The 15064-nt window shown below is 41.5% G+C and overlaps 1 protein-coding gene across 1 annotated transcript in view; it reads right to left on the bottom strand.

Annotated features, from left to right (window-relative positions):
• lamc1 (laminin, gamma 1) overlaps positions 1 to 14972 on the bottom strand; it is a 43805-nt gene extending 28833 nt beyond the window's left edge. The window contains exon 1 of the mRNA XM_054625441.1: positions 14332 to 14972. Within this exon, the coding sequence (XP_054481416.1) occupies positions 14332 to 14887 (556 nt within the window). The 5' untranslated portion in view covers positions 14888 to 14972. The remainder of the gene's footprint in view (positions 1 to 14331) is intronic.
• Between the last annotated feature and the right edge of the window lie 92 nt (positions 14973 to 15064).

Here is a 15064-nt window from a genome sequence, read left to right as displayed (position 1 = left end):
AGACAGAGAGGGAGAGAGAGACGGAGAGAGAGACAGAGAGACAGAGAGAGAGAGAGAGAGAGAGACAGAGAGACAGAGAGAGAGACAGAGAGAGAGAGAGAGACAGAGACAGAGAGGTGGCTGATGGGAGTTTTTCCTGCCCCGATATGGAAGACATGACAACGGCCTGAGCAGAGGGGGGGGGGGTCTCAAGTGTCCTTGAGCAGCATCATGTGACCTTTGACCCCTGAACACATCACACAGAGAACAGAGAAGGTTCACTACAGGATTCATCATGTCTATAATCCAGTGTGTGTGTGTGTGTGTGTGTGTGTGTGTGTGTGTCTCTTCCCACAGAGAGGACACATCTTAACGAGGAAGACGTCCTTGTACCGTATACCTGTACTGTATATTTGTACTACATATGACATACTTATACTACAACCATATAATGTACACTTAAACTGCAACCTTATACTGTTTACTACAGCCTCATACTGTATACTTATACTACAGCCTCATACTGTATACTTATACTACAGCCTTATACTTATACTACAGCCTCATATTGTATACTTATACTACAGCCTCATACTGTATACTTATACTACAGCCTCATACTTGTATACTTATACTTATACTACAGCCTTATACTGTATACTTATACTACAGCCTCATACTGTATACTTGTACTACAGCCTCATACTGTATACTTATACTACAGCCTTATACTGTATACTTATACTACAGCCTCATACTGTATACTTATACTACAGCCTCATACTGTATACTTATACTACAGCCTCATACTGTATACTTATACTACAGCCTTATACTGTATACTTATACTACAGCTGTATACTTATACTACAGCCTTATACTTATACTACAGCCTCATATTGTATACTTATACTACAGCCTCATACTGTATACTTATACTACAGCCTCATACTGTATACTTATACTACAGCCTCATACTGTATACTTATACTACAGCCTCATACTTATACTACAGCCTCATATTGTATACTACAGCCTCATACTGTATACTTATACTACAGCCTTATACTGTATACTTATACTACAGCCTTATACTGTATACTTATACTACAGCCTCATACTGTATACTTATACTACAGCCTCATACTGTATACTTATACTACAGCCTCATACTGTATACTTATACTACAGCCTTATACTGTATACTTATACTACAGCCTTATACTGTATACTTGTACTACAGCCTCATACTGTATACTTATACTACAGCCTTATACTTATACTGTATACTACAGCCTTATACTGTATACTACAGCCTTATACTGTATACTTATACTACAGCCTTATACTGTATACTTATACTACAGCCTTATACTGTATACTCCAGCCTTATACTGTATACTCCAGCCTTATACTGTATACTTATACTACAGCCTTATACTGTATACTTGTACTACATCTCATACTACAACCTTATATTGTACACATACTGTACTCTACGGAAGTTTTTCTACATTTCTTTCCTGTGAATCCTCCTCCAGCTGGTGGAGCGAAGCCTCGGGGTCGGCCTGAGGAGGAGGGGGAGGAGGAGGAGGAGGAGGAGGGGGTGTTACAGTGGTTGTGTTGGGGGGGGGGGGGGGGGGGGCTACTCGCAGCACGGTCCAATTAAATCTCCTCCCATGACCTCATCGCATTCTTCCCCGGAGGAAGGAACAATGGCGGCTTTGACTTTCTGAACGTGTGGGCACGAAGAAGAGGACGCCGCTGACGGTCCAGCAGAGGTGAAAGGTCAGCGCTCTGTGTTTACATGCATCCAGTAATCAGATTACTCTGAGCTCAGGTGAACACTGAACTCCTCACACAAACACTCTGAGCAAGGAAACATGAAAACACCAAACATGATCATTTCGGTTTCACCACTGAACACATCAGGGTCACTGATCTGGGTCAAGTCCTCTCCGGGTCGGGTCGGGTCCGGACCGGCACGCTGAACCCGGTCCAGGACTGTGTGGGACCCTTCAGAGAGCAGGTGCCGGGGTCAGAGGTCAACCAGCAGCAGCCTCAGAGATAAAACACCGAAGGACTCAGAGGAGGAATGTGAGGAATGTGAGCATGAACATGAAACAGTGATGAGCCTCAGTCAGAGCGACCTTTGACCCCCAGACAGCAGAGCGTCTCCACTACCTGTTTAATCTAACACTTTGGATGTATATACATACATATATATATATATATATATATATATATATATAAATACATATATACACACATACATACACATTTAACTATACACAGACCTATGTATATAACATATATATTTATATATAAATGTCTATATGTACTACATACACTGTACCTAATTCTACTGTATACTTGTACCGCAGACCTTCACGGTACACTTGTACTACATACTTTTACTGTATACTTGTACTACATACTTTTACTGTATACTTGCACTACATACTTTCACTGTATATACTTTCACTGTATACTTGCACTACATACTTTCACTGTATACTTGTACTACATACTTTCACTGTATACTTGTACTACATACTTTCACTGTATACTAGTACTACATACTTTCACTGTATACTTGTACTACATACTTTACTGTATACTAGTACTACATACTTTTACTGTATACTTTTACTGTATACTTGTACTACATACTTTCACTGTATACTTGTGTATAAAGTCTGTCCACTAGAAACCCATCAGTCCAGCTGTCCAATCAGGAGGCGGCTGTGTCGTCACTACTGACTGTGATTGGCCGACGTGTCTCTACTTCCTCTGCTGAAACCAACCGGTCATGTGACTGAAGTTTGGACCAGGATCAGGTTTCAGTGAACGTGAAGGAAAGCACAGAGCAGGTTAGAAAGCCCAGGCGAGGGTTCCTTCCCTCTGTTCTTCAGTTCTCTCCGTTCCTTTTCTTTGGTTCCTCATGAGTCTGTTCACAAACCGTCAGTGAACAGGACACGGTGAAGTGGCTCAGTTACACATTAATGCTTCTGTTAATGTGTAACCGGATCCTATAGAGAGGAATGCACACACAAACACCAAGGTGTGTTTGGTTTCCACACATGGACGGGCCTCTGGATACGAGCACTGCACACATACCTGAACTAACTGCTTATCTCTGTGAGGATCTGCTCCAGAAACAAATGTGGAATGTGGAGAGATGTTTGATAAACAGAGCCGTCGGCCGGCCGCTCTGATTGGACGAGAGGAGATAAAAGTGTTGATAAAGTGTGCAGAGAAGGTTTCACTGAAAAAAGCTCAAAACTCAAGATCCAGACGTCTGATGCTAACGTTAGCTTAGCTTGTTTCTCTTATAACTTTAGATCCAGACGTCTGATGCTAACATTAGCTTAGCTTGTTTCTCTTATAACTTTTATTCTCTTTTAGTTTATTTTATTTTCTTTTATGTTGATGAGAACTGTGAGCATTGGTCCAACAGGAAGGTCTCACAGAGTCCTCTGGACCCGTCTGTCTGTCCATCCAAATGTCTGTCCTTCCATCTGTCCATCTATCTGCATGTTTATCTGTCCGTCCAACTGTCTGTCTGTCCGTCCAACTGTCTGACTTTCTATCTGTCCGCCTGTTTATCCGTCATTCCATCCATCCGTCCGTCCAACAGTTCAACCGTCCGTCCGTCTGACGGTTTTTCCCGTAAAGTCTTATAACTTTTATTCTCTTTTATTTTATTTTATTTTATTTAATTTTGGCCTATTTTATTTTCTTTTTAGTCTATTTTCTTTTATTTTCTTTTTAGTCTATTTTCTTTTCTATTATTTTATTCTCTTTTATTTTCTTTTATTCTCTTTATGTGAACAGGACCAAAAGCTGCCGGTCAAGAATCTACAAAAACACTTGACCTTCAAATCACAGACGTTACAAAATACGCCTTTTTATTTTACGTGAGAGACATCGCCAACATGCATCGTGTGTGTGTGTGTGTGTGTGGAGGGGGATTTCCAATTAAGTGTGTGAGGGGGATTTCCAATTAAGGGGAGGGGGGGTGAGGGCAGACAGTCGGGAGGCAGTGAGAGCTTCATTCATTCATCTACTATCACCTTTAACCACCTCATCGTCTTTTGAACTCGAGATAAAATAATTATTTTAGATTTTATTTGTGTTACTGTTTGGTTTTAAGGGACAGAAGAGAGACGGTTTACTGACCACAGACTTTACAAACTGCAGGAGTCCACCTTAAGACCCCCCCCCCACACACACACACACCCACACACACCAGTGTGTTTGGGGCAGATTTAACAGCAGAGACCACCAAAGAAGAAGCCGCCCCACCCAGAGATGTCACCACACCGGGATGTCAGGAACAAACGAAAGCTGTCCTCGTTATCAGAGACAAAGAGTCCCAGCAGGACCCCACCCACACCCACACAGCCACCCACCCAGCCACCCACACACACACCCTCCCCCGCCGATATAAAACCCAGTCAGAACCTGAGTTCTCCTCAAGACAAAGTCACATTTGAACAGAAATGACTTTAAAACCTGTTAATCAAGCTTCAACTTTGATTTACCCTCAGAGACAATGAATACTTATTGTAAATAAGTATTTCTGAAAGTCAGGTCATTAAGTGATTTTAATATTTCACTCCCACACAGAAGTTCTGGAGATATCCTGACTTTTAGTCCGGAAACACTGGATCCTACACTTCCCATGATGCAACAGGAAGGGGTCTTTCATTAGAGCCTGGTAGAGAGCGACGTGTTTCAAACTCCACATCTTGAATATATACATTAAACATATAGCATTTTAGGTACAATAGCTTGGTAGCTAAGCTAACCAGCACTAGCGTTGGTATCAGTCGGTACCACCGAGTGTCAACGTCAAACTATCTATCTGATTTAAATCCTCATTTAAAACCAGTTTACGGCAAACTTCTCATTCGGCTTCTTGTGTTTCCATGACTTTTTCTTCCTTTTCTATTAATTATGAAAAGAAAGATATTTCACACAAATTAGAGACTTGAAGGACGTTTCCTGAAACAGTGGAAACGACCATATACAGACATTCATTGTTTAATGAAGTGTTTCATGTTTGACTAAAGCAGAACCTTATATTATTACAACGGCGTATACATATATTACGTTTTGTCAGTAATGAAAAAAAAAAAAATTTTCCTTAAGAAACGCATAAAAAGAATACCAGAGAGTTTTGTGACAAAATATCATTGTTTGCTGAGGAAAGTTTTAAACTTGTAAAGTGTATCATCAACATCCAGCTGAAGTCAGAAGCAGTAAATTAAACTATTATCACAGTCTCAAGTGTCTGTTCTCATGAACGACCGACGGAGCAGAATCACATCTGGAAACCTGCTGCAGCTCTCCAGGAATAAAAACCCTCATCAGGCCTGTGAGACCTAAACAAGCTGAACAATGAATGAATGAATGAGTGAGTGAGTGAGTGAGTGAGTGGAGGCCTGAGGGTCCAAACACGCTGCTGATCTCTGAGCAGATTGGGAAGCTTTTGAAATTCAAGAAGGGCGCCATGTGATCAAAGATTAAAAGAAGTCTCCGACACTTTAAAAAGGTCTGAGCCTGATTTAAATAGAGAACCATCACCACGAGGAGAGAGCTGCTGCAGCGTTTGGTGCTGGATCAGGTCCCAGCTCGTCTGGGTCCAGGTCCCAGCTCGTCTGGGTCCAGGTCTACGTTAAGGCTGGCTGGGTGTTTGTGTTGCAGCAGGTTTACAGAAGAGGAGCGCTGGACTCTACTTACACAGCTCCTGTATTCTGGTTTTATGTTTTAAATATTTAACTATATTGAGGATGCACTGCTGTTGTTCTCTAAACTCTGACTAAAGCTTTGTTGATCCTAAAAGATTCTCCTCATATTACAGCTTTTTATTCCAGGTTCATGACTCACTGTTTTATTTTAAAGTCCAGACACTTGGCCTGAAACGTAGACCGGCGTCTGGAAACAAAAACTACCGAGCTCACCTCCAAGAAATAAGACCAAATGTAAATGAAGTTATGAATTATATACGTTGTACATTAAAAGGTACACGTTGTACATTAAAGGTATACTTTGTAATTAAAGGTATACTTTGTAATTAAAGTTAAACGTTGTACATTAAAGTTAAACGTCTTTAAAACACAGTGATGAGAAACTGTTCTAAGTTCTCCTCCGGCGGTTCGGTTCTCCGGCGGAAAAGGTGAGCGGCGGCCTGACGACCACGACATTTAAAGCGCTGCATAAATCAGTCGGCACGTTTGCAGGCTGATTATCCGTTTACCCCGTCCTCCTGCCGGGGGAGCAGGGCTAAAATTACCCTGCATGCATCTGCTTGTCCCTGTAATGCATCTCTGCCCGTTCAGACTCCACGCCGTCTATAATAATAGAACCCCTCCCCTCCCCTCCCCTCGGGCCTTGAATCACTTCCTGAGCAAAGCAGATCACAGAGTCTCAGCAGGACCAGGACCACAGACCCCCCCCCACACACACACACACAGTTCAGATCCCACAGAGGTCCAGTCCACCACGGCAGTATTCCCACAGTGTGTTTTTTTTGTTGTTTTTTTGTCTTCCCACAGGACAGGAAATGCTTCGTCATGTCAGTTTACAGTCGGGTCAAAAGGTCAAAGGTCAGCTTTGTCAGAACAGGAAGTTATGACTGAGCGTGTGGACCAGAGTCCATGCAGGAAATACACGTTTTAAGAATGTCAGCTAGGGAAACGATGGGAGTCAGCGTGGTTATTACTTATGAAACTATTGAGCGATTAATTAGAAGTTTAATCCGTCAAATGAAACAAACAAGGTGTATTTATTCCCATCATCATCATCATCATCATCTACCAGAGGTCGTCCTCGTTGCCAGTGTTTTGGTACATTACGTAAAAGAAAAAAGTATCTTAAGTACGCTTTTACAACTAACCGCTGCTCCTGAACGCAGCGTTTTGAGATGTGGGCGTGTCCTCTGAGGGCCTTTGAACAGGAGGACGTCTTTGTGAACGGGGTCGTGTGAATTTTGGTTATTTCAACAGCCGACACTCAAAAACTCTTAAAAGCATTGAAGGGTCCTTGAATGCACCATGCTTTCAACAGACGTTCAAGGCTAGTCTGGATTGTTCTGGTGCAAACTACTCCAGAGCGTTGTGACTTCCTGTCTCCTCCTGAAGCAGACGGATCCTTCAAAGAGCAGCGAGAGCAGAGGAGCAGATAAGAGGAGGCAGCGCCTCCATGTTGACTCCTCCAGCAGCAGATCCTATCTTTGTTTAGTCGGAGCCAACATGAACCTTTCACATCTTAATCTGAAGGACGACGGAGGTTCAGTCCGCTTTATTCTTTAAGTCACACACTGCAGACTGCCTGGGTGTGCGTTCAAGGACACTCCGACACCTCAGCTTTGAGTGTAGGCTTAAATCCATCTTATAGCTTTGATTTTTATCGTTTATTTATATTCTGCCTCTGAATGCACCGCCCGTCTGAAAGTCCCAAACAAATAAAGACAGACAGTTTGATGGTGCATTTATTGACAATCTGACTTCGGAGAGTTGACCGTTGGCTGCACGAATAAATAAAAGTTGTAGGAATATCTCGTCCTTCTTGATGTCTAGCAGCCAAATGTCAAACCTTTGGTGTCTGAGTGTCCTTGAAAGCAGCATTAGGTGGTTTGAAGTTCTTCCTCTGCAGACAGAAGCTGTGATCAGAGGCGTGCTGCGTTCACTGCCCCCGGGGCCAGAATGTATCCGGTGGAGAAAAAAAAAGGGTAATTACAGTCGAGTACCACTTCCTGTGACTTCGTCATCTCGCCGTGGAGGTTTGATCCAGGTGTTTAATTACAACCTGTCGCACGCCGGCGACGCCGTTCTGGAGACTCGTTTTATGGAAACGAGAGAATCCGACGAGCTTGAACGCGACGGATCGGAGTTCCACTGAGCCAGAAACATTCACACAAATCAAGACTCTAAAACTATGGAGCTGCAGAGAGTTACCATCTGAAAGAACACAAAAAGGTCCCCTTCAAAATAAACACAGGCATTTTAAATATATTAAGACTTTTTTCATTCAGTTTTTTTACGCTGACAGGTTGTTTGTCTTCAATCTTTTGTTGCTCTAATTCAGGATTTTATTTAAAAAAGAAACCTGACATGAAGAAAACAATCTAAAGATTTGTCACAAAAAACATCAGAATGAAAAAATATCCCAACAAATTAAAGTTATTCATAATATTTAAAGCCTGTGTTTTATTTTTCAATTCCTAATTCTACTTTAAATGACTTTAAATGTAAGCTTCAACACAAAACCTTTCATTCTAAACCTGCAGCTTCATCACGCCCCAGTGATAGCGTCCAACAGTCCCGCAGTGACCCTGAACACACCACGGGCCTTTTAATTAGCACGCGGTGACAACACCGTGGAGTTTAACCTTCAGAGCGACGACGTGTGACCAGAGAACAAACACAGGGCGGCGTCTCACAGATAAAGGGACAGTCCTCAGAGGGATGACTCATCTCCAGGAGTCCGGACGTTTGATTCCACGATTCAGAGGAACTTTATGTTGATGAGAACTGTGAGCATTGGTCCAACAGGAAGGTCTCACAGAGTCCTCTGGACCCGTCTGTCTGTCCATCCAAATGTCTGTCCGTCCATCCAAATGTCTGTCCTTCCATCTGTCTGTCTATCTGCATGTTTATCTGTCTGTCCTTCTGTATTTCTATCTGTCCTTCCATCTTTCTCTCTGTCCGTCCAACTGTCTGACTTTCTATCTGTCCGCATGCTTATCCGTCCTTCCATCCGTCCGTCCAACAGTTTAACCGTCCGTCTGACGGTTTTTCCCGTAAAGTCTCAGTGAGGACGGAGACCTAACGATAAAGTCCTCAGACCGTCATCAGGAGACGTTCTTAAAGAACCGAACCACCATCACTCTGCAGTGGAACCACTAATCAATGAGACAGATCAAAACACAAAGATCTTCAGTGTCCTCTTCCATGAAGCAGAGACGGTACGACAACAAGCTTTAACTTTAGTTTAACTTTAGTTTAACTTTAGTTTACTTCAGACTGTCCAGAGACACGTCGGGGACAGGAGAGCGTCTCTGATGGACTCACAGCGGGGACGTCGTGGTTCACGGTCAGAGACCAGGGACAGCTGGTCCCAGTTCAGGACCAGAACTGATACTGAAACCAGAACGGACCAATCAGAGACTATGTGTGAATCATGTGTCTACAGCGATGTGAGACAGCAGAGACATCGACATTAGAGACATAAGACAGAGACCGAAGATAGGGAAGATATAGTAAAGACAGTAGAGACAGCAGTGCACTGTGGGAAACCCCAGCTGAGAGTTTCTCGAGCTCCTCCTCAAACCGCCGTAAAAAAGAACAAATCCTTGTTTTCTGCTCTGGAGCGTCCAGCTGCTGCAAATTACAAATTACACCGGGGGGTGTTAGGGGGGTGTTGGGGGGGAGTCATCTGGTCCGGACGCTTTGTTTTGAGTCGGAGGAATGAGCTCAGCGTGGGAAACAGACTGAGAACGCTGCACAGCTGGAACAGAAGAAACTCCACTGGAGTTTAAATAAAGTTGATTCAAAATGTCCAGACAGACTATTTCTACTCATTTCTTTATTTCCATTGGTGTCAGTATTCCTTCTTTTACACTTTTAATACTTGTTATTCTATTGTTTTATATGTTTATATTTTTTTAATTTTTCTTCTGTTGTAATCTTTGATCATCAGGATTACTTTCACTATTAATAAAGACAACAATAATAAAATATTTTCTCATGTAATGAGGCTTTATTAACGTTTAATAAATCATTTATTAACACTTTACACATCAGTTATTAGCCCTTTGGGTTGGCTGGAACTTATTTATTAACCATTAATAAAGTTTACACAGGATGCATCATGGGAGGATGAACTTGTGATGACTTGATTAAAATAAACTTTCCTGATTCTAGAAGAGCGTCTAGACTGAAAGTTTGTCAGGTTTGTCTTTGATCTTTCCTTCATTCATGTTTCTGTTTTGTTGTATGAAACGTCTTCTGTTCTTAAAACTAATCTTTATTAACTTTTATGAAGTCAGATGTTGATTCTGAAACGTCTCCAGCACTCTGTGGTTCAGCTGTGTTTGGTGAATCCAGATGAAAGCAGGAGACCCGTCTCCGTCCATCCACAGGTTTCTGAGACGAGTCGGGACACGTCGTCTTCAAAGAGCCCGAACGCTCAGAAACACGAGCTGACTTCAGCTCCTCAAACACACCGTGCTTCCTGAGATTAGACTGAGCTTTACCGTCCACGTAGGACACGTTAAAAGACAACTTTACTGTCCACATAAGACACGTTAAAAAGACAACTTTAATGTCCACGTAAGACATGTTAAAAAGACAACTTTACTGTCCACATAAGACACGTTAAAAAGACAACTTTACTGTCCACATAAGACACGTTAAAAGACACCTTTACTTTCCACATGAGACACGTTAAAAGACAACTTTAATGTCCACGTAAGACACATTAAAAGACAACTTTAATGTCCACGTAAGACATGTTAAAAATACAACTTTACTGTCCACGTAAGACACGTTAAAAGACAACTTTAATGTCCACGTAAGACACGTTAAAAGACAACTTTACTGTCCACATAAGACACGTTAAAAGACACCTTTACTGTCCACATAAGACACGTTAAAAAGACAACTTTACTGTCCACATAAGACACGTTGTCCACATAAGACACGTTAAAAAGACAACTTTACTGTCCACATAAGACACGTTAAAAGACAACTTTACTGTCCACATAAGACACGTTAAAAGACACCTTTACTTTCCACACGAGACACGTTAAAAGACAACTTTAATGTCCACATAAGACACGTTAAAAGACAACTTTACTGTCCACATAAGACACGTTAAAAGACACCTTTACTGTCCACATAAGACGTTAAAAAGACAGGAAACAACAAAATCAACGAGCTCTTAAACTCAATGAACTGTCTCACAACCACCTCCTGTTTAAGGTTTACTGAAAGGTGAAGTTACACCCCCCATCTCTGCGGTTTAAATACAAAGGCTCTATTGCCCACCATGCACCGTTGACCAAACTGACAGGAGACTCAGCTGGTGGCGATCAGACACTCACTTCCTGTCTCAGCCTCAGACAACAATTGTGGGGTTTTTTTCAAAATAAGAGCGTCACAGCAGCTTAGTGATGATCGGTATTGTCTTTGATGATTCCCCTCAGGATAAATAAAGTTTTATCAAACTTTACGATCTGTTGGATGAATCTAATCTGTGTTGAACAAAGTCTGAGCTCTAATCCCGAAGACGACGGGACCCCGACGGGGAAAAAGACGCCCGGAGGACAAAACGCCAGCGTGTAATTAAAGCGTTTCCCTTTGAGAGTAAAGTTCAGCACCTGAGGCTGCAGGGCCGCGGCGTGACCCAACCGCTCAGGAATGTGAGCGCTGGTGAAAACAGTGGAGCTGCTGGGAGGCTTCAGAAATAGACAGGTATTTTTAAAAAAGGAAAACCAAGACGACGGCTGACAGAGCGGCAGCCTTCAAAACCCTCTGTCCAAAATGTCCAAAAGACAGAAAACAGATTCATTTTCTGTCAGTTTGCTGGTCGAGTAATCAGACTTCTTAGTCGTGAAAGAGGAAAGAAAACTGTTGAAACACCACCACTCATGGACCACTTACTACATTCCTTTAACTTTCATTTTACTTTTACATAACCAGGAAACAGATTCTCTTTTTTGCTAAGGCCGACAGCTGAGCCGTCCCTGAGAATGAATTCTGAGGAGGACCATGAGATGTAACTGAAAGCTCAGGGAAAGGACTAGTAAGTGGACGTTGTGGGATTTAAGAGAGGATTTCAGAAATACTCAGTAAGATCATGAGTCCAAAGTCTTCCAGAATAAACAGTGTTTATCCGCCAACAACCAAACTGTGCAAAACTCTGAGTATTTAACAAATAAAATATATGTTTTTACCAGAAACATTTTAGTCTAAAAGCCGTCAGATCAGATTATTTTCAGGATTAATAGTCAAAGTCACATTGTTCCTCAAACTCTACATGAAGTCATAAAATGTGAAGTTTTGAAGCCATGCAGACGATCATCAGACGTGAGACGCTGAAGGATCTTTGGGTTGTTAAACAATAATTAAAACGGCTGCTGAACGCACTGATTGTGTTTGAGCTCTTCACATCTCTGTACTTTAAAAACCAGACGTCGGCCTCCTGCCTCCCTCTGTTATTTACACCTCCACGTCTTTGAGGAGAGACACGGCGAGACCAGCTGTCCTCAGTGGACGGACACACACACACACACACACACACACACACACACACACAGTGGAGGTGATGCGTTTGAGGGACACACCAGGCTGCTAACTTCACACCTCCAGACCAGAGCTGTTTGTCAAACAAACACTGGGTGTGATGGAGGTGCAGCAGGAGCCTTCAACTGGTGCTGCTGGGAGAGGCTGACCCTACAGTCAGGTCAGAAAATAGCTGCAACCCCCACACACACACACACACACACACACACACACACTCACACACACACACACACACTCACACACACACACACACACACACACACACACACACACACACACACACACACACACTCACTCACACTCACACTCACACTCACACACACACACTCACACACACACACACACACACACACACACACACACACACACACACTCACATACACACACTCACTCCACCCCCAACAATGAGAACTATGTCCTCCATGATATACTGCCGGCAGCAGAACTCCCTCATTCCCAGTGTGGAAGTCACTGGTTTCCAGTTCAAACTTTACAACAAATGATCCAAACTGGCCTCTTTAACTTCTGTCAGCTGTTTTCAGCTTTTACTTCATGTGAGAGAAGAAAGAAGAAAAAAAGAAAGAAAGCAAAGGTTCAGCTATGCACCTTTTCTCCGTCAGAGTTAAGTAACTTTTTATGACCCCTCCAGAAAAAAGGGACACCAAACTCCGTAGAGAACTTCACCAGTTTAAGGTTTCCCCTCCGGAATGTAACCGTTCTGACATCATACGTCACATTTTAATACCGTGTTATGAATTACTGCGATGTTGTCTTTCATTCGGCACACAGCTTCTTCACCACACAGTAGTTTGAAAGACTTCTCCAACAACTCATTCTTACAATGTAAGAAGTGAGAATAAAGCTGGGTGGAGAAGTTGGAAGTAAAGAAATAAAGCTTGATTTTAATATATTTAAAGTGAGCCGAATTTAAATAAATAAATACTGAAATAAATAAATGCTTAACACTCACACTGACATACTGAAATAAATAAATGGTTAAATAAATGGTTAAATAAATGCTGAAATAAATAAATGCTTAAAGAAATAAATACTGAAATAAATAAATAAATGCATAAATAAATACTGAAATAAATAAATGCTTAAATAAATACTGAAATAAATAAATGCATAAATAAATACTGAAATAAATACTGAAATAAATACTGAAATAAATAAATGCTTAAATAAATACATAAATACTGAAATAAATAAATACTGAAATAAATAAATGCTTAAATAAATACATAAATAAATAAATGCATAAATAAATACTGAAATAAATACTGAAATAAATACTGAAATAAATAAATACTTAAATAAATACATAAATACTGAAATAAATAAATACTGAAATAAATAAATGCTTAAATAAATACTGAAATAAATAAATGCTTAAATAAATACTGAAATAAATAAATGCATAAATAAATACATAAATAAATACTGAAATAAATACATAAATAAATACATAAATAAATGAATGCATAAATAAATACATAAATAAATACTGAAATAAATAAATACATAAATAAATACATAAATAAATGCATAAATAAATACATAAATAAATAAATGCATAAATAAATACTGAAATAAATATAAATAAATACTGAAATAAATAAATACTTAAATAAATAAATAAATACTGAAATAAATAAATACTGAAATAAATAAATGCTTAAATAAATACTGAAATAAATAAATGCTTAAATAAATACTGAAATAAATAAATGCATAAATAAATACATAAATAAATAAATACATAAATAAATACATAAATAAATAAATGCATAAATAAATACATAAATAAATACTGAAATAAATAAATACTGAAATAAATACATAAATAAATGCATAAATAAATACATAAATAAATAAATGCATAAATAAATACTGAAATAAATACATAAATAAATAAATGTTTAAATAAATGAATGCCGAATTAAAGAGCGGGTTCTTTGTCGTAACACAACATATCATGTGCGGTGCGGTGCGGTGCTGTGCGGTGCTCTCTCTCTCCCCCCCCTCCCTCTCTTACCCAGGTGCAGCGTGAGGTTGATGGCGCTGGGGTGCTGCACGCCGGCCAGCATGGTCTGGCTCTGCCACCAGGTGGTGTCCTGCTGGTTGTTGTAGTCGGTCAGGTACGCGGGCGTGTGGTGGTGCGTGGCGTCCCGCGCGTCGCACAGGTGGCAGGACTTGGTGACCCCGGTGGCCCCGGTCTGCACGCAGTACTCCTCCGGCGGGGCCCCGCAGGTGTTGGTGGCCGCCACGGTCACGTTGAACGCCGCGTTCACGAACTCGGGCATGCAGCGCTGTGCGCGGTGCCGCTCGTCCCAGCACTCGTCCATGGCGGCGCGCACGCACGACGCCACGCACGCCATCAGCAGAGCCCGCACGACGCCCCGCATCTCGCCACGCATGTTCTCTCCGGTCAGCCGAGCAAAACAACGCAACCAGCGGGGTTTCTCTCTCTCTGTGTGTCCGGGGCCCGAGCTGCTGTCCGCGGCTGTGCGTGTGTGAGAGTGAGAGGGTGAGACACAGAGAGTGAGACAGAGAGAGAGAGAGAGAGAGAGAGAGAGTCTTTGTGACGTCATGCAGCTCCTCACTCGGGACTCCAGACTACACCCACCGCTCCACTGCGCAGCTCCACCGCGCAGGACGGAGCTGCGCAGTGTGGAGGACGAGAAGTGGATGAATGCATGAATAAATACTGGAATAAATTAATAAATACAGGAATGAATAAATACTGGAATAAATTAATAAATAAATAC

The sequence above is a fragment of the Anoplopoma fimbria genome, chromosome 3, assembly GCF_027596085.1.
Source record: "Anoplopoma fimbria isolate UVic2021 breed Golden Eagle Sablefish chromosome 3, Afim_UVic_2022, whole genome shotgun sequence".
NCBI lineage: Eukaryota > Metazoa > Chordata > Actinopteri > Perciformes > Anoplopomatidae > Anoplopoma > Anoplopoma fimbria.
The sequence above is the reverse complement of the archived record's forward strand: the minus strand, read 5'-3'. Positions and strand labels throughout refer to the sequence as shown.